The 25103-nt window shown below is 31.0% G+C and overlaps 1 protein-coding gene across 4 annotated transcripts in view; it reads left to right on the top strand.

Moving 5' to 3' along the window:
- The window catches only part of LOC126743265 (RNA-binding protein Pasilla), a 144031-nt gene that overhangs the window by 115842 nt on the left and 3086 nt on the right, over positions 1–25103 (top strand). For 3 of the 4 annotated variants that reach the window (XM_050450268.1, XM_050450265.1, XM_050450267.1), the window contains exons 6-8: positions 13860–14197; positions 17505–17736; positions 24040–24279. In XM_050450268.1, coding sequence (XP_050306225.1) covers positions 13860–14197; positions 17505–17736; positions 24040–24279 — 810 coding nt within the window. Of the gene's footprint in view, positions 1–13859; positions 14198–17504; positions 17737–24029; positions 24280–25103 lie in introns of all 4 variants that reach the window. The other variant, XM_050450269.1, reaches the window with a different exon arrangement.

Here is a 25103-nt window from a genome sequence, read left to right as displayed (position 1 = left end):
GTAGAACTATTCTCCTTATGAATTGTAGACTTGCATGAGGCCAGTCTTCTCTTTTTCAACTCGTATGGGGTCTCCGTGTCCTTTTTCATACAGAACCATCATGTTGGCCACATGTGCTCTCCATAGAATTCTCAGGCTAAAAAATGACTACTAACTTTAAAGCCCAATCCAATTCTAATATAAAATTGGGTACTATTTTAAAATTTGTTAAAAATGCATTGTACGTGACCAAGGGCCTCGCACCACCACGCAATCCAACGCGATGTCCTTTGGCCACGCATAAGGCCTTATTCGTACAATTTTAATATTGAATTGGGTGACAAATAGTACAAGATGTTAATCGAATGTTTTAATGTAAAAATTTGTACTAACAACACCTTGTGCATGGCCAGAGGTCTCGGACCACCACGCAGTTTTTGTAATTATTACAGTTTTTGCATTTAAATTGAATTACTTTAGAAATTTCTTAGTAATGCATGGCGTTTGACCAACCAAGAACAATTTGAATATAAAACTGTTTGACAAATAATACAAAATGGTATTGACAAAATGGCATTCGAATTTTATGCTTTTTAAACACTTGTACTAAAAACGCCTTGTGCGTGGCCAGAGAAGCATCACCACTCAGTTTTTCCATTTATCACAATTTTTGCATTCAATCTCTCACAAATTTGTCAGTGACGCATAAGAGCTTTTTAATAAAATTTTAAAAGACATCCTTTAAGTTGATCGAAAATGTGAAAAAAAAATGTAAATTATAGCATTTAACAAAATCTATTGAAAACGCGTTGTCCGTGGTCAAAGGTCTCGTACCATCATATGTGTTCTTTCTATTTTCATAATTTGAGCATTTGAGTTAATACAAAAATTATAGTATTCTTTTAGTATAATTTTAAAATAAAACTGTGTCCCAAATAGTAGAAAATTTTAATGGAATAAAAAATAATATCCAATCATCAAAAGTAAGATATATGAAAAAAACTTTAACAACTAATTTACCATAACAATTTTACTTTGAGTTCCATAGGTTGCTTCTGGGGTAAGATATGAATGCATTCCTATTAACATATATCCCACGTTTAACCAGTTTGTTGGATTTTCTTCCTATGAACAAGAATCGTGCGACCATTTCTGACACAGCTGACACTTAATCCAGCGTTAAGTGGTGTCTAAATATTGTTCACCACAGTATGTATAGGAAAATTTTTTTACTTGACTATTTTTTTTTCAAGAAAATATTTCAGAGATATTAAGAGTTTTCCGACTTATTTCAAAAATTAACATTAAAAACGAAAATTATTTAGTTACATGAATTCATTATTATACACTATAAAACTAATAAGTAATACTGTGTATCTCTTAGTGCTCCATCTTGCTGAAAACATATTAGCTGGAACTTGTGAGTTAGCTGGATCAAAATATACAATGGTAAATAATTATCACCATTCAAATTGCCATCAATGAACAAGGGATCTTTGATATAATCTCCAACAATTCCTACCCAAACATTCACCTTTTTACTGTGTTGGGTATATTGTTCTTTCATCCAGTGAGGATTTTCTATAGAACAATAGCGGCATTTTTGTTGATTAGCTAATCATGAAGTGTAAAGGTGCATTTATCAGAAAACAAAACATGCTTTGATTATTGTTATCTAACTTTGCCATCATTTTTTTACAAAAATCCGTTCTATCAAAATCATCTTTCATGAGCTCCTGAGTTGGTACCAATTCATATGGATGCATTTTATTTTCCTTTAATGTTTGAATAATCTGTGAATGGCTAACATCGAACATTGGGGCTGCTTTTTGACTAAAAGTATATGGATTTTTCTCAAACTCAGGCATATTTTCCAAATTGGTGTCATCACTTCTTGCATTCGCAGCTGCTTGTTTAATATCCCTTACATGTCTAAGCTCCAAAAACAGTTTTTCTATTTTACAAATCGACCCTTGGGATATAGGAAGAAAATTTGGAATTTTTTCATGGAATAAGCGTCCAACTTGAATTTGTGTCCTTGTGTTATCTCCATAACCAATCATTACATTATTCTTCTAATAAGCAGTTAACGAAATTCAAACGACTATGACACTGATAACTAGTGCTGACCGATAATAATTGCCAAGGCCAAGCATCATAAACCAAAATGAAGAACACAGTTTTATTTATTTTTTTTAAATCTCATGTCAGTAAGAAGGTATGTTGAAATGGTTTATTTTTACTGTTCCATTATCAAAACTAAAATGGGAAATGAGTATTGAGTGTGCTATAACAAATTTTTGCAATGAAATATGTCGAGAATATTCTGAAGAATCCAAAAATTGAGTAATATACAGGATGTTGCATTTAAAATGAGGTTTTTTTTAATAGGCAAGTAAAAAACCTATCGACGTATCTGAGCGTTTTTTCGAGATACACACTGTATAACATTTTAAGGTATTTAAATTTTTTCCTATATTCTTTGAGAGAACTATTTCTTTTTCGTTTGCGAGTTCCCTTTATATGATGTGGGAGTGATTCATCGACCGTTCTTTCTTTTTGCTTTGATCTTAACAGTGGAAAATGGTTTGACTTCTGGAGGGCAACATAGTTAATAGCTACCATTTGAATTACTTCGGGAAACGTACTTTAGACGGCACAGTAAAGTAGGAATCTTACAAAAAAAGTCTCGTGGTAATGAGGTTTTTTCAGATGGTGTCGCATGCACCGGATTTTAAGGATAGTCAAATGTGTATCGTCGTTACTCGATCTTTCGGAGATAGTAGTTGTACGCAGATTATTGATATTAGACAGATTACAGATTGTACAGGCACACCTTTGATCAAACAGAGCAAAAGCTCCATTCATCATACATGAATGGAGGCCCAAACATAAGATTCAAACTCAAAACATAAGAGAAATTCTTGCCTCATGTTCTCTTACCCTAGTTCTCTATTTTCGGTCCAAGTCAAAGTTGTTAAGGTATCAAATTATCTTTGTTTTCATTTTTTTTTAAAACGCACAAATAAACATAAAAATACAAAAAAAATGCAAATATTTCTGAAATTTTAGTTGAAAATGGTTTGATTTAAAATATTTTATAGGAAATATTCTTGAGCATACTTTTTTTAATCATAGATATTTCTGAAATTTAGGACTGTTAAGTAAGTGGGCGCCTTTAGATACGACATACTTCTTAGACGCTGTTACTCATAATTGTCAATAATTCCGATTTTGTTTTACTTTTTGGTATTACTATCTTATACCCTTATTTACAAAATTATCAAATGTTAAACTGATTATCTTTTCTTTTCGGGCCATACCATAATATTTTAAATCCCTACTATTTTGTATTGTTTTAATTTAAAAAAATACGCAGTTTGACACTATCAAAAAATACAGGGTGCTTAAAAAATGGCTGGAAACTTACGTAAAAGTATCCAATTGCAACTTTTTTTTTGTTACTTATATAAGACCTTAAATATAATATTACCCTTAACAATCCCCTTAACATTTATCCTCTTAAATTGACTATTAGAGAATCAGTAAGATAAATAAAAGGTTTAAAATTCAACATAACTTAAAAAAGTATTTTTTTTTTCTGTAAGAAAATGTTCACACCATGTCATTGTTTACTACCTCAAGTAAATAATTGTATTAACGAATTATCAAACTTATATTTAATTAAATATAACGAAAAATATTCCTAAACATTTTAGTTCATATTTCTCCTAAGTACATGAATGAGTCTTCATCTTTTCAATAATTAATCGTATGTGATACTATTTTCTAAATTGATTTTTAGTGACATAAAATAAGTAAATAAATATGAATTCGTCACAACAATACAGATTTTACTTAAACAAATGGAACAAACTTTTTCATAGCATTAAAATTTTAACAAAGTAATCAATAAACCAGTTCGAAACAAGAATTTTATCAATTCATCACCGAAAACGTGCTAACAGAGAGCATATTATAACGGTGGTGGAATTAAAACAAAAATGTTTTAACGAGGGCTCTTCGCTTTCCCGGACTAATTGTAAAAAAGTCCACGCTGAATTTCCGGGCAAAAAGCGATTCCGGTTGACAATGAAAAAAACATCAAAGTAAGCAAATAATTTTTCAACATGAATGTCGCCTCTGTTAAAGGGAAAAACGACATGGCAGTGGGATAAAAGCAAGTCGATCGATTTTTCGTGGGATTTAAAAACGTGAACGGACTGATTTTTCTTAAGTTGTTTGCATGGAGATTTGTTGAGGTAATACCTTACTTTGGCTTTAGTAGAGGGTATTAGGTACGAGAATTGCTGAGGAAAAATGTATTCTAGTTTGACCTAATTCATACATTGTGATGCGATGAATGAGTCATTGAAGTTTAAAGCGAATTATCGATTTACTACCACTTCTGTACTTTAACAAAGAAGTCTTATTAGTAGTGAGTTTACTAAAAATAGTCTCTTATTAAGGTTTTAATAAACATGATCCATTATCGCTATTTCTTTCCTTTTTCATTCTATTTTAAACTTTTGATAAAAATCGCACCTGTAATATCCAGAAATTATTTTTAACGTAATGCGAGTTTATTATTTTCATCTCAAATAGCATCTATAAGGATGATTATTGCTCTAGTAGCACAATTACTTCAAAGCCAAGACACTAACAATAAATTCAATATCTCAGCAGTGATGAAGCAGTAACAAATTTAAGATTAATGTATTATTTCTAAGTCACCAAGAAGCGAGTAGCAACTTGTTTTACTGGTATTTTAGGTCGTAGAGATAAATATATTGTCACAACCAACACACTAAACCATTTTTACTAGTTTTTTTAGGCCAGCGTCAGTTTAGTCGAACGTTTAAAATCACTGCTGTAATAACGTTTTATCACTTTTTAGTGTATGAGCCAAAAATGAATAATGAGAATAATGCTGTACTATTTCCCACCCGCCAAGAAAAAAAAAATTTGTTTATATTTGTAAATATTTGTTTTAAGTTGTCCAGGTAAATATTGTGTCACATATAGGGTACTAAAATAGTTTTTTACTAGTTTTTGGTCGTTTACTCACTGCCGAGATTAATAATTTCAGAGGAATTCAGATAAAAATCCTGCTTTAGTTGCTTCAGGGTCGTATAATATCACTTTTTTGTGAGCAAAAAAATTGTTTTAAATGGAACAAGGATCAATTTTTCAATTTTAAAGGCTGCAAGGGAGACAGGGAAAAAAGAAATATAAGGGAGGCTTTAAAGAACTTATCAAATGTTGTTTACTACTTTTATGTTGTTTTAAGCCATCCAGGTGAATATTTTTGCCATTCAGGGGACACAACATTTTTTAAATTATTTTTTGGACTAAAACAGGTAAAATCATAGCCGAGATACATAATTTATAATTATCAGTCCAGTAGAAAAAGAAACAATGTTTTTACTAGTATAGGGCTGTCGAACTGCAAGAATCACTGCTGTGAACATTTTCAGGTATTTGTATAAAATCCTTTTTTAATGAGATCAGACTTTCAAGCGGTACAATACATTTACTACTATGATAAATTTTTTAGATATGTTATATCCAGCAGATAGTAAGGAAAAACACCCCAAGTCATAAAAGAAAAATTATTATTCTTGCCATGACTTTTGAAAATTATAGCCGAAATAAATAATTTATGTTTATTAGTCCAGTAGGAAAAAAACAATGTTTTTACTGGTTTAGAGCTGTTGAGCTTTTAGAATCACAGCTGTGACAATATTTTTAGACATTCGTATAAATACTTTTTCTGATGAAATGAGATAAATATTTTATCACTTTCCAAGCGGTACAATAAATTTACTGATGTGATAAATGTTTTATAATTTTTAAGCAGGTAGTATGAAAAAAGTCTTAAGCCATAAAATAAAAATTATTACTCCTTCTATGACTTTTGAAAATTATAGCCGAGGATAAATATTTTATTTTTATTAGTCTTTATAGGAAAAAATCAATGTTTTTCAAATAAAAATTAAAACTCTTATATTATAGGAAAAAACAATTTCTTTACTGCTTTAGGGCTGTTGAACTTAGAATAACTGCTGTGATAATGTTTTTAGGTATTCGTAAGATTTTTTTTTATGTCATGAGAAAAATATTTTATCACTTCCCAAGCGGCACAATAAAATTACTGATGTGATAAATGTTTTATAATTTTTAAGCAGGTAGTATGAAAAAACGCCTCAAGTTCATAAGAGAAAAATTATTACTCTCTCCATGAATTGAAAATCATAGCCGAGATAGATATTTAATTTTTTTATCAGTGCAGTAGGAAAAAACCCATGCTTTTGCTGATCTAGGGTTTGTGGAACTTTTAGAATCACTATTGTGATAATATTTTTAGGTTGTCATATAAATTTTTTTTTTGATGTAATACTGACAGACAAATATTTTCTTATTTCCAATAAGAGCAAGGATTAGTGCTATGATAAATATTTAAAATTTTAAAGCCGGTAGTATAGAAGAACCTAAATTTGTTCAGGGTATGGCAGAGCACAATAAAATAAATTTTGTTAAACCACAAGCCATAAAAGAAAAATATTACTAAATATTACTCGTTCTATGATTTTTGAAAATCACAACCCAGATAAATATTTTATTACTTCCAAGCGCTACCTATAATAAAATTACTGGTATGTTTTATAATTTTCAAGCTAGAAATACAATATTTTTACTGCTTTAGGGTTAAACGCAATGCTTTTGTGTAGGGCGTAATAAAATCAATTTTGTTATACCCCAAGCCATAAGAGAAGAATTATTACTCGTTTTATTCGACTGCTAAAATCACAGCCATGATAAATATCTTATCGTATCTTGGCCACTAATGGAAGGACTTATAATAAATATTCTTCTAGTTAAAATTCTATAAGAATTTTAATAAAATACGTTTTCTACGTACTAGTGGTGAAGCTATTATAATAATTGCTATGATACATATCTTATTATTTTTTAAGTGATAGAAATAAGAATATTTAACTTTTAAAATCACTCGTGCGATTTTATTATGTTCGTGCTGAAAAAGAACCATTTTTAACTGGTTTCGCATCAATGTGCGTGAAAAATCACTGCTGAGTAAAATATATTATTGCTTCCTATAGCAGCATCAATGACTTCTAAAATTTTTTTAAAATGTTGTTTAAGTTTAATTATTCAGTTATTCAATTCGGTAAAATTTACTGTATTTTTCTTTTAGGCTTCTCGTCTAGGTTTTTCCTCTTGTAGTCATTTTCGCTTATACAGTTGCCCGCTAATTAGCCAGCTATAAAGTTAAAAATAAAAAACAAAATGCTATCCTAATAGAAAATTTGTTACAAACCAAACACGAATTATTCAATTGATATATTTATTTTTAAAACCATAATATATATTTACGTAGCAATTTGTATTCTTTTATTAGACCCAATATCGTAAATTTTATCAGAAGTTTATGACTTGACAGACAATTATATTGAAATTGCAATACCAGCCTTTACGTACCATGTTAGATTGCTTAGATAAGTTTTTCTATAAGATTTTGAAATATTCACTAAAAACGATTTTTTCTTTTCAATAGATTTTTCCCCTACTGTTTCTATTGTTAACACGGTTTTCTAATAATTATATTTTCTATGGAAAAACAATTAAATATCGCTTGGCACCCTATAGATTTGATCACCTCATTCAATATATTCGATATATTCCCTTTGCAATAAGGTGTCAGAAGCAGTCAGTGCTTTTTCTTTCAAGTATCGGTAGAGGAGCCAATTTTTTCCAAATAAATATGACCAGAGCAATTTTTTGCAAAAGATCTTAATATGTTCGAAATGAAATAAAACATTTTACATAGTTGGCAATCAGGATTTCATCTTGTAGTTTTCACTAAAGTATAAATTAGTATTTATCTACAGATACATAGATTAAAGATTCAACTGATTTCTAAACTAAACTAGTTTCTAATTAAATATCAGTTAAAAATCCCACTTGATTGCTACACCTTTTATATGGTCTTCGTAACCTTTTTTATATATCGATTCGATTCAATCACCCTGCACTATTAATTGAGAAACCTGTCTAAATCAAGTTCTGTTATGTAACAAAAAAAATATTTAATAGCGATTATGCAGTAGCAGATATATAGTAAATCATTAGGTGGACGTTTACGTAAATAGCAAAGACCTTGTTCTACTAACCGGAATTTAGTCATTATTGGAGAACTAATTTTAGCACATTGTATATTTTCGTCTAGTTTTTCAGTGTTTGAAAATTTAGTTTAAATACATTTAATAGGATATTTTGGGCAGATAATTTTTAAATGCATAAACATCTTTTGTAAAAGAATAAAATAAATTAGACTAACTTAATTTAATTTTATTGGAGTAAATAAATTATATTTTAATTTTTTTTCAAGACTTTGTTGCATTATAAATTAAGTTTTTAGATGCTGTGTTATATATTGTTTTTAAAAATGACTTGAACAAATGTACTTTATTGAAAGAATGTTAGCAGGAAGAGTTAAATGATAAAGGATAAGTTTGTCGGTAAACATAAAGCAGAAATACGTGTCGGCAAGTACTGCTTTAGTTTTTTCTGCTTCATACCTTTCCATGACAAAATTGTATTTTATTTTTTTATATTTTGTTATTAGGTTTATTTTCTACCAATTCTCATTAAATTTATTTTTTTTGGAAATTTGAATTTGAATCGTCAAATTACTTTAAAATGTTTTATTTGTTTCTTTTTTTAATTTAATTAATTGTTTAGTAAATGGAAAGATAGTATAGAAAACCAGATCCGTGCTTACTGCAAAAACCGTGACGATGGATCTTTTTTAATGAAACATTAGTAAACATATTTGAGTTGTGTGTCATTTTAAAGAGAATTAAATTTTAATTTTTAGTAAATAAATAATAATTTTTTTATATAATATATACATATACAGGGTGTTTTGAAAGTATACTTAAAATAAAATATACTTAAAATAAAGTAGTAGTAATAAATAAATAATAAATAAAGTAAATATACTTAAAGTATAAAAATATAATTTAGGGTCAGTGTTTTTTTTTAAATATTTTATACCTAGATAATTTTTATTTTAATTTTTATTATTTAGCGATACAATCTTTAATTTAAAACCAACTGTGTTTGCCAAATTAGACAGTACTGGATATTAGTTTCTTTAGAGTTTAACGCTTAATATAAAAAAGGCAAAGACTATACCTTAAAATTTAGTCTTGGTTTAAAGTAATAAAAAAATATACCTGTATATGTATGTACATACAAATGTTTCTTTAAACAAAGACAAAATTTGATATTCTCTTTTCTAAAAGAACCCTCTATTAAAAAAAACATGTTATAAAATTAACAGGAATTGTTTATTTTTTATAAAAGTACGTTTTTTCTGTTTTAAGTTTCCGTTATTACATTATATACGAGCAGTACTTTTTAAAAAAATTTTAATTTTCAAGCTTATTGTTCTAATTTTCAATTTTATTTTTAATTAAGGTTTTTTAAAATTGATAAGTAAAAATTACCAGAATTAAAAAAATTTATAAAATTACTCTTTGAACCCAGACCAGGACATCATTTCGTGGACTTCATTTAGAGTTTGGAGCCAATTTATTATTTTATAATTTTAAAACCTGCTTAACTTTATGTTATTTAATAATGTACCTACGATATTTTCTTCTAATTTCATGAATAAACCCTGGATCTGGTTCTCCAACTACAACGATGTAACTATACATAATTCATAAGATTTAAATTAAAAAAAAAACTCTCCTTCTGTTTTTAACATCTATTAAGTACTAAACCTCATTTGTTGAAATATAAATTATTCATCATAGCTTCACCAAATGTTGAGAATTCAGCCATTTATCCTTTTTACAAGCAAATAATACCTTTTCCAACTAAAACCATCAATTAAAGCCAGTTAATGACTGACAATTACTCATATGTTTACAAATTGTTGGTTTTTACTATACGCCGAGGATCTTTTTTAATAAATAAAATCAACCAATTTATAAGCTAATTTCCTTGTTTCAAGGTGACGCTTCACGTGTCACAAGGAAAAATGATATATTTTCACCGGTGTCTGTTTTCTCATTGGTGTTAATATTATTTTCATCGGCAATTTGCATTTATAATGAGGCAAAGTTACGCAATTAAACACCCGGTTTAAGCTTTAAAAGTGGCACATTCATATGCTACGCACATTAATGTGACCGCATAACGTGACGCTTTTAAGTTCAACGGGTCACACATTAGTACTGTCAATATAAACAGTATGTATATTACATTAGAATAATGTAAACATTTATTTTTTCGTTTGACTTATTCAATTTTTAATTACGGCATTGCATATCGCTAAATTTAGAAAGACGCTCGTTTTTCTTAGTACAAGTCAATTCGACAATGTTCGTCTAAACCACGACGCATGGAAGCACTCTAATTTCCAATAAAAATTGTTAATGCACAAAAAGACGTCATGCTGCATAACGAAGTGTTAAATTCAAAGATGTTAATAAATTTAAGCAACCGACCATTGAATTTGATACTCAAAGATAATTGAGCACATTTTATTGGTCCATTTAAAAAAGATAACGCGCGAGAACGGTCTATCGATAGCAGTGCTCAATAGAAGTATTGAAATCGATTTGGCAATAATAGCGGTGCTAAAATCCTGATCATATTTGGATAGTGTTTGGCTATAAACTTAGCACTTGCACAATATTATTTGAATATGACGCTGGATGCATGCAAACGACGAGGCGATTGATGCTGTAATAACATTGGACAGCATTCAGCTTAATTCAAATTGATATAAGCATTTCCCTCGTGAATTTAGTTTTCCTGTAAATTTTGTTATTAAATTTAAAAATTTTATCTGAAAAGAAAGATTGGAAGATACACTTAGTAAGTGCTGAAGTCGATGACCGAATCGTATTGGTGAAAAAATCCTAATTAAAACGCTCCATATTATTTAGTGTTTGGCTAAAGTCAGATATATTTAGGCATTCTGCCAATGATTTTAGTACTCGTGCAAATTTGATTGGTTCATTTTAAAATTTTAATCCACAAGAAACGGCTGGAAAATGTACTAGTAAGAGAAATGCTAGATGCCATGGCGAAATAAAGCTTAAATCTAACTAAAATGTTGTAAATTATATAGTGTTTAACTAAATCAGACGCATTTGAGTATTCGGCCAATGAATTCAACACTCAGGTAAATTTTTTTGGTAAATTTTTAAGTTTTAATAGAATATTTTGAAGAGTATAACTGGAAAGAGGAAAGTTCATGACAGAATGGTAATGAAGCTCAAATCCTAAACAGAATGTTATAAATTCGTCATTGAACAGCTAAAATCAGAAGCATTCAAGCCAGTGAATTTAGCACTATTGCAAATTTTATTAAATAATTGGAAAATTTGTACGCACAAGAGGAGGTCTGAGATTACACTTAGTAAGAGAAGTGTAATATGCGATGGCGAAATGCTAATGTTTCTCAAATCATAATTAAAATACCTTAAATTGTATAGCATTTGTCTAAGTTTAAAGGATTTAGGCATTCTGCAAGCGCATTTAACAGTCAGGTAGATTCTTTAATCTTTTTTAAATTTTTAATTTGCAAAAAGTTTTTGAAGGCATAGTTCAAGCCAAAGTCAAATTTTGAGCAGACAGAAGCAAGCAGAATTCTGTAAATTGGTTAGTGAATGCTCGATGCATGGTTTAAAATTTTCTGAATTTGACAATATGTGACCAAAGCAAGATGAAACATATAAATAGAGTCATTGGCATTGGCAAAAACTCCTTCGGAAAAGAACCCACGAGAAGAGGTTGAAAAATTTTAGGAACAAAAAGAGTACTGAATGCGATGACTGGATGATGAACTGAATGATCCCAGTGGAGAATGTGGAGCACCAAAATGTTGATAAATTCTGGCACTTGTGTAAATCTAAAGGTACAATTCTTTAATATTCATTGTTGATTTGATACTCCAGAAATCTTTTGGATCAGCGGTACTTATTATAAACGGCAGTTTCTAAGTAGATCTACCATTATATCTCTATTGGGATTACTGAAACTTGCATGATGGCTTTTCTTCATTCTATTGTTGTGCAGATAACTTTGAATAACTCTTGCATTTTCTACCGGGCTTTATGTTAAGTCGTTTACAATAAAATTTTAACTTTTTTTAAGAGCAAAGAGGTACTGATGTCAATGTACTACGGTAACTTAAGAAAGACATCTGAGAGAACTTTACTGCTACTTATGTTTTACAATCCTTGAAATCTTATTATACTCTAGGTATACATTGTTAATGCACCATCGTTGATGGGATGAGTTAAAAATTAAAAATTACTTCTTTTTTTTTGCTTATTATTAATTATTCAGTTTTTTAGTAAATTGAACTGAGTTGAGTAAATTGTATAGCTTAACTAAGGCGACTGTTGTTTTACGATTACTAAGTAAAATTTCGCAGCAGAATATGATTTGGTGTAGGTTTTTCTCTTATTTAACGGACAAACATGATCTTTCTCCGATCGGTTGAACAGGCCCTGATCTGGCTTAGTTTTGACTCGAACTTTGCAACTTTGCGAACATGACAGTATTTAATCAAAGCAAAATACATTTAAATAGATTAATTGACATTGACGGAGAACTTCTTCGGAAAAAAAACCCACGAGAAGTTTTTATGAACAAGAAGAATACTGATTGCGATGATGGGATAATGAGATAAATGTTAACAAATTCTTGACACTTCTAATCTAAAGGATTGTAGTCTTTAATATTCATTGTTGATTTGATATTCTAGGAATATTTTGTATTAGCGTTTCTTACTATAAATGATTTTATAGATCTTCAGAATACCTATAAAGCTAACGATTTTTATTTAGTGTATTAGGGACAAAACTCGGCACGATAAGTTGCTTTTAACTGTTCTTTTTATATATTTATGTAACATTTTTCTATAAATGTTAAAACAGTTTTATTGATAAAGTTTATTGATAACTCTAAAACCGTAATGTTGAATTAAACTTGCCACAAAACGGTGCAGTTGGTAATATAAACATATTGAATAACTACTATAATTAATATAAAAGCTTTGCTTCATAAAAGGGACGAATATCAATAATATTTTAATGGAAATAAACGCGTTTGTGTTTAGAAATACGACAATTTATCCCGAATATCAATTAAATAAAAATATCTGATGATTTATGATGTTTTAATAAACATTGGTTGTATGTTTTGAGTAAAGATTTTATAATAATGACTATTTTAAAAAGTTTGTTTTATATATAAAATAATAACCCAACATTGATGACTTTTAAAAAATTAATGCATTGTTTATATAAGCACCGTTTTTCGGAAATGTATCGTTTATTCCAAAAAAATATTTAGAGAAAATTGATAGAATCATTATTAAATACTTTAGAAAATATGAATAAAATTTTCTACAACTGGTTGCCTATCAATTAATCTATCGGCTATTTTGTTACATCAGGTTAGGCAACCGGAGACACGTTCCTCTGCCAATACTCCTCGTTTAATTTATTATAAGTGTCCCCTTCTATTGTGAGAATACACGAATGAAAAAGTTTTCTGACGATTGTTTTTAGTTGCATAAATTATAATTTTGTTGTTCATTAAAAAATTACCGACTTAAAACCCCCCAATTTTGTATAAGCTTGACACGAAAGCTACACGAGTTTCAGCCATGCAACTTGGCGAAAACTTTAACAAAAATGCATTATTAATATCCCTTAACGTTGTTCTACATGTAATATGAAAAGTTTATGCTTTTCGTGAGAACAAGACACTTTCGTTATCATTTAATTTATAAACTTAACCTACTTTTTCGTTAATTTCTATTTTAGGTGAGAAAGAACAAAACAAACAAGCCTGCTTGATGATAATAACAAAAGTGGTGGAAGATCCTCAAAGCGGTACGTGCCTAAACGTGTCTTATGCTGACGTCAGCGGCCCGGTGGCCAATTACAATCCAACCGGGTCTCCGTTTGCGCAGCAACCGGCTGCTGGTACGGCCTTTAGCGCATCGACGGCCAGTTTGAATAGTACTTTAAGCGCAGCCGCAGTGCAACAAGGTCTGGTACTGAATGGCGCGGGCGCAGCCGGCTTGAGCCTCAGCCTTAATTTGACTGCACCAGGGCAGAGTATTGGGACCGTTACCGGACAGCTGTTGGACCATGTTAAGGTAAGAAATTTCGTAAATTAGGTCAGTAGAAATCTTAGTAAGTAGTCTGAACCGACGTATCCAGGATCGACTTTCAATATTTGATAGGAAATTCAATATTTTATAGGAAAGTAGGATTCCCTCTTGGAACTGCTGGATGTATTACTTTAAGAATTCCCTCTTTGATATTGTCCTGTATGCGGAAATTATTCAAATTACAGTTTTTCTTTGCATGCTAATGAGGGCTTTTCTTGGGGTCTCCTTTTATACGGCTTTTTCCCATATCGGTGCATCATACGAGGTTTGGCTATTAAATAACGAGCCTGCTTTCCTAGAGGGGGCCCTAGCGGAGTGAGGAAAAAAAGAAGTAGTGCTTTGGGTAACTCCATATCTTCTCTATTCATGTAGTAAAACACGATTTTATCTCTATTATAAAATATGTGCAGTAGCGGTTTGCAACGAACGTGTTTTCTCGTGCCGAAAACCATATTTGTAACGAAAAACATGAGCAACGTATCATTTTAAAATTTCTTGTTAAATTAAAAAAAAACCTGCTTTAAATTGTTGCAAGAAGCAAAAGTCTGTGCAAAGTTGATGCCAAAGAACTTGACTCCTCACCAAAAGCTCTTGGGTCAACAGGTCTGCTCAAATTTTCTTGAAAGGTTAGAAGAAAATCCCGGACTAATGACTGATGAAAGACGTTATAGCTGGTGACGAAACGTGGATTTTTCAATACAATTTTAGACGTTCCAAAGTGTAGGTCCTAAAACTGAACCTTGTGTCTACTCCAAGAATTAAGAATTGATCTTTGAAATAGCTAGCCAATATATTGAGCAAGTGTGAAGCAATTCATTTATCTCTTTTAGGATCTTTTTAATTTGTTTTTCTTTCTCTAGCAACATTGATTCAACTCTGGATTGTACATTAGATGGTAATAATAATCTGTAATGCATGTTATCTTTTAAAACCGATAGCGACGTTCACATTTTACAAAATCCCTATCCGAGTGCTCTTTTAATTCACTCAAAAGATGATACAAATCCTTTCCAAAGCTAAAATGTAACTTTGCCCCCTTAAACCTTTTTTTATTCAATGCATTTAAAAAAAATCCACCCTATAAAAATGTATAAAAAGAATAACGAATAATATTGAAAAATATAAATTACCTGGAAATCATATAAATTGTCTTCTTGATACGTTCTGGATTTATGTCAACTAGAATTCAACATGATCTGTAGCGAACAGCTTTATCTCTAAAGCAGTTTTAGCTTGAATTTATAACGCTTGATAATCTGGAAAACTAGGTCACTTGCAATTTTCCGTCTCTGGTGGAGAAAATTTATTATTTTATTGTGCTATTTGATAAAAATTGTGGAGTGAAGTAGAATGCTACCTGCATTGTGTAGAAATAATGCTCTGAATCTAATATAGACTTTGGTTTGCCGAAGACGACAATAACTGATTATTTATTATTGTATTTATGGTCTTCCATAGCACGTTTTTTCTTACAAAACAGTTTTGACTTCATTGTTGCCTTCCCTTATATTCATAAGTCAATTACGGTCAATTCCTATATAATCTGGAAATCAGTTTTCTTTGATACCTGCATTACTCGCTTTAAGGCATTTCTTATTTCTGCTGTGGATTTTGCTAGATTTGTACAACTAATAAGCTTTTGTTTATCTTAAAGTGCAGTTCTCTACATTCTTACATAAAAAGTTCGGTCTTTCAACTATAGTAGACTTTTCTAATAAAAATGATTATCTATTTAACCTTTCACATATAGTTTCAGGTTCCACGGAATCAGAGCAGTCTACGTCCTAATTTAGCGCTTTTTTTAGATAGTACTGATATATTTTACCATTATCAATTATCTTTAGGCATTTTAGCTTCAACCTCTCTTAGAGATCACAAAAAGGCTCATTTCCAAAATTTATCTTCACGTGAGTTCTTGTAATATGTACATCCTTTAACCTTTATATTATACTTAAGCAGATCTACCATTATATTTCTATTGAAATTACTCAAACCAGCATGATATATTTTCTTCATTCTACGTGCAGATGTGTGCAGAGGTGTGCAGATAACTTTGATTTGCATGGTTTCATTATGTTGAATCGTCGATTAGAACAGATAGAACTAGAACACAATTTTAACTTTTTCTTTAGGAGTAAAGAGGTAAGAAGTTCCACTTGTCTAAAGAAATCATCAAAAAAATTACTTATTTTATGACTTTTATTTTTTGCCTTTCACGGCTTTAATTTTGATGTTTAGTAAATTGGAAGTTAGTGGTCGTTAGCTTAAATGTGACGACTATTATTTTCGATCGATTGCTATGCAATATTTCTCTTATTTAATTGAAAATTTTTTACACAATAAATACCCTGTCCATTAATCCAACTATCATGGAAATCGGTGGAAAATTAAAAGAATTATACCTGTTTTTCTACTTGGGAGTTCTATTAATTTTACAAATTTTTTCATATTTTATTTGTTCTCTTTGTCCAAAGCAAGAATCAATTACTCTGGTTGATCTGTAAAAACGATGAGTGATAGAAGACTGCTTTCTTGGGATATAAAAACAAAGTATACCTGATCAGAGAATGAGGATTGTCTTATCAGCAATTGCTTTCTTAAGATGGCTGTCAGCATTCTTTTGATGAGGATCATCTGAACTAAAATTGTATTCTATATATCGAAATATCCATCACTTACACTTAATTCCAAATCACTACTCGTACATAAACCACCATAATCCAAATAATTTACTTAATATTTAAATAGTTTATTAGTCCAAGGCCTTTAAGATGTTTATAATTATAAACGTTTATATTAAAAATATCCTAATTAATGTAACTGTGTTCCCAATTAGGTTTTTATGAGCCGTTACGTATAAATCATGTCTAAACTTTTACAAATTTGACTTCAATGCATTGGTTTTATTTCGGACATTCATAAGTCAAGGTAGACTTATTGTACACCTTATACTTAGGCTTCTCCGAGTGCCAGATGCCATGTCTTTAAAAATTCATGATTTTGTTAAATTGTCAGTGAAATTTCGTCAGTTGTGTGGCTTTCGAGTCTAGGAAGCCGGTTATTTTAACGGTGCTATAAAAAAAATATACATTGTATAAATATGATGTTATTAGTTAGTAAGAGGTTCTTAAGTAGGTTTCCAAGAGACTTTCTTAAATATAAAACTACTTAATTTATTTATTATTATTTATTGTTAATATCTTAGCAGATTAGTAAGATGCATTTTATCTGGTAATTATTAAACCTGTTGTAAATTAAATCCTTGAAAATAATACTTTCATTTGTTCTGTAGATGCAACTCAGAAGTTCCGGACTCACCGAGCCACACATAGCCGAAATCAGCGCCGCTTTAACCGTACTAGCAAAGTATGGTATATTGGGCGTAGGCTTGGGCATAGGAGGTGCTCACGCAGGCGCCCTACCAGTGTCCAGCTACCTGAGTGTCATGGAGCAAGCTGGAGCAAACGCAGCTACCACCGGAGTCTTTGGAGCAGTTGGACAGATCAGTTTAGGAGAGTGTCTAGGTAAGGTTTATACATTAAGATGATTTTGAACCTGTTGAGTGGCACAAGTCTAAATTTCCAACACAACCTAAACCACCACCATCTTTTTGAGACGTTATATCCTAAAGTTTTTTCGGATAGCTTTCTATTTCTGTGCAGATTTCATGGAATTTTTTTAATATTGACGTTCACCCAATTATACACATTTCAAATTAGTGGTCGATTGAGATCAATTTGAAGTGACTATGGCAGATATTACCTTAGATCTTGACAAGTAAAAAAGTCATTTGATAACAATGATTCTAACGGTTAAAGAATCAACATTTGATGAATATTCTTAGCACCTTTCATCCTTTTGGGCCAAGTCAAAATTTAATTTTGATTTGGATTCAATAGTATTCGTTTGCTATTTGTTTTTAAAGAGTAATAAATTACAGAAGTTGCTATTTCTCGGTACTGACTTAAACTGTTAACCTTTGATATTGTTGATCATCATAACAAAAGAAATGAGTGTAAGGGCAAAAGAATAAAGGCAACAAACAATTAGGAATTTAAAGAGACGCATCAAGAACTCTAACAACTTTATGTAAATATGGAATTTTTTTTTTCGAAAACCTACTTTCATAAATAAATAGCTTCGTAAACCTGCGCTGTTTATAATTATGAATAGTAGGAAACTAGAAACAACAATTTAGGGAGTAGGTTGTTCTTTGCAAACCAGCTTTCGAGTGGAGTAATATTGATTTTTAAAGTAGAGGGATAAAATTTATATCTGGAAATTCTGCAGGGCACCTTCAGAGCTTTTAGGACAAATGAGATTCAAATTTCTACTACAGATTTCCAGTTGGTTTGTTTTCCAAAAAGTTCATACATTGCCAACCAAAAATTAATTAAAGAATAAAAAAAATAAAGAGAAGAAGCAATAAAGAAATTGAAAAAGGCATTAAGAGAACCACAGCTTAACAGCTTTAAGGAAATAATTTAATAAATTTGGAAATAAGGTTTGTAAACAGACGCTTTTTATGTTTATGAATAGTAGGACAGTAATTTTCTTCCTAGACTTAAGTTGTATCTAAAACCTCTCCAGGCTCACATAAAGCTGGAAATTTTGTTATGGAGAAAGTTGTGTTTCACAAATTAGCTTCCGGTTTTATCCGCTTTGAAATATCTATTTATTTTTAAAGTATGGTACTCAAATTTGTGTCTGAACAAGATTTTCGGTCATATTTTTCTAAATACAGACCCACATTATTAGCCAATTGTAGTTTTATTTTCGAGAGTAAATTAAAAAAAATATATATTTTAACAAGTAAAGAAGAAACTAGACAAATAAAAAAAAAAAAGCGAACAAACAATAAAGAAATTAAAGAAACGCATTAAGAACTCTAACAGTTTTAAGGAAATACTTTAATAATATTGAAAAAGGCCCTCGTAAAGCAAAGTTTTTTATATTTCTTGATAGTTTAGGTAAAGACTTTGCTTCCTAAATCCAAGTTCTCTTTAATATCCTTGGGGAGCAAATAATACAGCTTCTATGATTTCACTACAATATGTAAGGGATTTTAAAAATATAATAAATTAGGATTTTTGAGTAAATAATCGTTTAAATAAATTGAAATTAAGTTTTGTAAACCGACGTTTTTAATGTTTATTTATAAAAAGTAGGACATGATCCTTTTTGCTAGAGCTAAGTTGTCTTAAATATCCCTCTAGGATTTAAAAAAAAAATCAGTGGAAGCTGGCTAGGTATATACCGAATAAGTCAATATTAAAAAAATAATACTTTGGTGACCAAAGAGGAAATTAGAAGAATAAGAAAATTAATACGAAGGAGCAGGAAGGAAAATTAAGAAACGCATTAAGAACCCAACAGCTTTAAGTAAATACTTTAATAAATTTGGAGAAAGCGCTCGTACACTAGAGTTTTTCATGTTTGTTAAGCTTAGAAGAAAATTCTTCTTCCCAGACTCAAGTTCTCTTCAAGGTCTTTGAAGAACAAATAATAAAGCTTCTATGGCTGTAGTACAAGATGTAAGGGTTTTTTAAATAAATTGGGATGTTTTAACATATCACATTTTTTTTAGCAAATAATGATTCCATTTTCCTTAATATCCAGAAAAATACATATTTACAAAAAAAAGTAGCAATTTTATTTGGCACGTTATTTGCATAATTTTCTTATAAAACTGGGCCAGAAAATTAAAAATATTTTTAATATTCTCACCAAATGAACCGAACCTTTATCTAGCGTGTCGTAAGTACAAATAAAAATTTTGCGCAGTGAAGATCTGGATCGTGGCCCGGTGCCAAGAAAACTTTGGCCCTCGATTTACTACAAACATCAACGTTGGGTCACAGTGCCCTAATTCGTATTATTTCGGCGATTTTTTCTGTTGTATATTTGTTTAATGCAGTTATATCGCATGCATTAAAAGTCGGGATAAATAATAAGCCCTGACATTTTGCCAGAATAATAAAATTCGGGCTTGACATGCAGGCGGCATTACGTGTTTACGGCCAGGTTGACGCAATGTATTTTTTTAAATAAATTATTCATTAATTTAGTATGCGGACTTTTAGGTACTTTTGCTGTTTTAATTATACACAATTGATGGATGTAAAATATTTTGTGAACAGTGAATTAATGCGGAGTGGCATTTGTTGATAAAATGTAATTTTGTTGCCGTTTTTAGAAATAATTTAATTTGTAGGGAAAGGCTTTAGTAATAATAATAATAAATGGCTTTATAAAAAAAATGTTACATGACATAGGCGAGATTTAGTTCGACCAGAGGGAAAATGCTTAAAGCAACCACTCTCCAGTCGTCTGTTCAGTTAACCTAGGGAGAAACTAAAAATAAAGCTAATTTCTAGAGTTAGCCTATCTTAACAATTTGCAGTTGAGTTGAATAATAAATGAACTTTGATAATGATCTGTTTCTCTTCTCCGGAATTTATTTATTAACTGGACATGTGTAAAAACAATGCATTGCTACTATGAAAAAACAATATTTTAACAATATCTAAACAATGTTTTACACACAATTTTTTAGTTTTATTTTTTTTGATATATTTCTTATATTTTTTTGGTAGTAAGTTTAAACTATTTATTGCTTTGTTAATTAGTAAGGCAATATTGTACAAGAACAATTTTTTGAAAAACGTGTGGTGGAGACAAATGGTAATTGAATTTTTCGGCTTTATATTAATATAGTAGATATCCGTTCTAAAAGTATTCTGTTGTACAGGGTGGCAAATAAGCGAGGTAAGCGGCTGTATCTTAAGACCTGTACATCTAGCAACAATGTTTTTTTTTTTATTAATACAAAAGTGGTCGGTCATGAGAAAATTCTGGAAATTATTTTTTAAGTTCCGTATTTCACAGCTAAAGGGCGTAACTAAAAACCAAATAAAAAATCCGTCTTTTTTTCCGAAAATGTATATATCAACATGTATTTTTTATAATACTATTATAGAAAGCCTAAAAAGTTCTCGATCATTTTGATTTTTAAGGCTCATTTAAGGTCTACGAACGATACTAGGGAGGAAGGAAGCTATTGCAAGTATAATTATTAAAATCGGTGTAAATTATAAATGACTTATATTCGATTTTAGCAGTTCAAAATTTGTTGTGCAAGATCAATATAGCTGTTTTAAATGTCCGATCTCATTACTACTCTATGGTTCCTAACAAAAGAGCTAGAGGACGCAATTTGTAATAATTCCAGTTTTTTTAATTTTACTCCAAAAGTTCAAATTAAACGGTATAATTTTGACATTGTTATTAAAAAGTAGATGAAATTTGCAAAAATATTGTGAAAAACGAACGATGATATCTTTGCTCGAAGTTAATTTATAGTTTTTTTACGCATAGAGTCAGATCTTAGGTACCACCACTATGACCCTCTATCGCCATCACAGAATCAAAGAAAGTTTACGGGATTTTCTTATGACAATTATTTATTAAGGAATTTCTTTTCATATTTTAGAATTTTAGTCATGTTCCTTAAAAGGACCAATTTTAAACCCAAACATATTAGGCATAAAGCAATTAGGCCTCGAGAGATGTTCAAACTGGTTTCCATCACATTCCAAACAAGCTTCCAATCTTCTTTGGGTGGATCAAGCTGCTGTTTCGATTTCAGCAGCTGATATTTGATTAAGGCATCACTGAATCTATTTTTCATTTCATGTATACTTGTAAGTGGAGTTTGGTACTGAATATCTTTTAAACGACCTCATAAGTAAAAGTCGAAGCATGTTAAATCGGGTGATCTGATCGGCCAAGGAAATAGACTTTCCCTTTCCATCCAGCGTCCTTGAAACTAATTATTAGTATAATCCCGCACTAAACGGGAAAAATTTGCTGACACCTTGTCACACCTTGACACACTCAACTGAAAATACATGGTCCGTCTTACTTTTAATATCAAATCTTACATTAAATTAGGGAAAGCATTTATTAAAAAAATCAAAAAACATTGCCAGTTAATATGCCATCAAAAAAATAAGGAGCAATAATTTTCATGTTGATAATGCCACACCACATGCTTACAATCCACCAGTGCTGGACTTTTCGCATCCAACGAGGATTATTAGTATTAATACATATTATGCCTGTTGACTCTGACCATGGCCACTAAAAGTAGCTTCATCGGTCCGCAGAAATTGTGACAAAAAATCCCTATTTTCGCGAATAATCTCTAGCAACCATTGACAAAAATCCATTCTATGCTCAAAATCACGATCGTTTAAGATGTAGGATTATATGGTAGGAGTGTAGCCTTAAAATAAAAAAATGCCTATATATTCGAGGGGAAAATTATACTAAAAAGGTGTATTACAAAGGATGTGCCTTAATGCAATTATTTATCTCTGGTCTTTTTGTATATTTCGAACAGTAGTTCGAGCTTTTCTCAAATCTAAAGATAACGCATGAGTTCCATATGCCTATTAAATTCTACGTAGGCCAACACATTAATAATGTTTTCTGCCGTTTTTCCAGTGACGCCTTCTAAATCTTGATCGACTAAAACTGCCAGTATCGCGTAGTCGCTATACTAAGCGTGGAAAAATTCTTCTGCCATAATGACGGCGATCTGGATACCGAATGGCATACTGTCTTTCAACTATTGCTGCATTTTGAAAGCACTCAAAGAAAACTGTAATCATATATATCAACAGCTTGATCATTTGTAAAAGGCATTTTACAAACTTGCCCTAAAACCTTCATTTCTATTGTTTTGTTCCTTATGGGATTTTCAATGCAATTTAGCTTTAAGTTCTAAAACATATTTTCGATGCACGGTACTGTTCTCATGTCGTTATTTGCGAAAAATATGTCGCTAATTTTAACCCTTTCTGGTTAATTTATGTATAAAGCGTTAAAAGATATTTTAGCAAAGTTTGATCGAATCAATCGCAAACTATGTACTAAATTCCAATTTAAAATAAGTACAAGAATGTTTTTTGTACAAACAACTTTTTTTGAAACAAAAAACGCTCCAATCGCTATTTTCCACAAAATAAAATGGTATACAAACCATGAGCGCAGTAAAGAAAAGCACTTATTAAATAAATGCTTTTACTAAAATTCTTTCTGAAAGCAGTACAAACTAATCTGATGTACTTACTAAAGTATACTTTAAGCTTTAAATCAATAAGTCTAAAAGTACTGAATTGCACGTGTAAACGTGATTTTTCATCAAACTTGTGTCTCTAGAAAACAAAATCGATGGATCCGAGTGTTTTTTTCAAAGGAAACTGAACTGCCAGTAAATGCCTCTGATTCGTTTTCGATGCGCCACCCTGTATTTTAAGTAAAAATAATAAGTCTTAAAATTTTCTCTACTGGCTTCACTTCCAAATTATTAGCCCCTAAACAAATCTCGAATGATTCAAGTTTTAGAAATATATCCTTGTGTGTCTTATGGATCTATACTTTATTTACTATCAAATTTCTGGCAGCCCATATAAAAAGAGGGGTTGAAAATTATTAAATTCTTTTCTTTGTAACTCTGTAAAGTAAATTTATAGTAAATCGGATTTCGCCTTCTAGGCCAGTTCAATTTTGTTTTTAAATCGTGTTTGGTACCTAAATTGTTCTTTTAGATGAAATAGAATAAAATATTAATAAGTAAGGGAAACATTTCTATCTAGAATAATCTCAGGGTACATCCGATCCTTAACAATTTTGAACTAGTTTTAAAAAAAAAACACTAACCCAAACAGAAAAAAAGAAGCTACTAACAATCACAGAATGTCCGTAAATCGACAATATTATAGCACAAGTCCCCTCTCTCTCTAACTTTCAGTACCTTTCAGGGGCGAACTCGCCTACCCCCCGGTCGAGTTTGGAGCGTTACGAGTCGGCGTTCGATCCGTTCAGGCACCAGGCATCAGCCGCGACCGCGCCGATCTCCTTGAACAACAACAGCTTTGGTTTGGGCACCAACCAACAGGTGGCGGTGCAGCTGAGCAAGAGCCCCACTCCGGCGGAGATCAAGGCCCACTCGGACACTAAGAACGTCGAGATACCCGAGATTATTGTTGGGGCCATTTTGGGTAAGTGTTACTTGCTTTTTGTATCGTCTTTTTTTATATGATTTGACTCATACTCATGTATTCAAGTGAAGTACAAATATTATTCACATATGTCCGACAACATCAAATATACATTTGGAAAAACTTACAAGCTATATTCACAAAATAATCAAATCTCTTCAATCCTGATTATGATCTTTATACCTACGAAAGAAGATATAAATGTGTAGGTAGTGACTTTAGATGATATAATGCTGCTCATTACCTTTATACGCCTTCAGTGGTATGCACTTAAGAACTTTCATGGTAATAATCAATATTTAAGAGGTGGTAGATGTGGCCCACCCGCATCGGGACGTTAATTAGCCCTACGGGACTCCATGTTTAATCGCCATGCTGATGTGTCCGGTTTCCAGATTAAAAAAAAATAATTATCATGATGGCTCTTCCTGGATCAAAATATTCCGGAATTAAAATAGCCTCCCGTTCAGATCTCCGAGTGGAGGCCGATCTAGGGAGTCCATCAGGTGTCGAACATTTAAGAGAGGATCTATGTAACATGAGGGGTCTGAACATAAACTTAAACGCATTTTAGTGCATCAACATCTACAAACAAACAGACCTCATATTTTAGCTCTATCAGAGACGAAAATAAACTCGGAAACAACCAGGGTTCATATCTTGTATCCTGGATATGACCTCCACACTCGATTTAGGAAGAACTTCGAACTGATCGAGTCCAAAACAACTCTGGGTTCGATGTTATGTATTTCAAAATATCAACCAAAAAATTGACAAAGTATTATTTCTTCTTCTACAGACTACGCAGCGATGATACACGTTAC

This window comes from Anthonomus grandis, chromosome 12, assembly GCF_022605725.1.
Source record: "Anthonomus grandis grandis chromosome 12, icAntGran1.3, whole genome shotgun sequence".
NCBI lineage: Eukaryota > Metazoa > Arthropoda > Insecta > Coleoptera > Curculionidae > Anthonomus > Anthonomus grandis.
The sequence above is the reverse complement of the archived record's forward strand: the minus strand, read 5'-3'. Positions and strand labels throughout refer to the sequence as shown.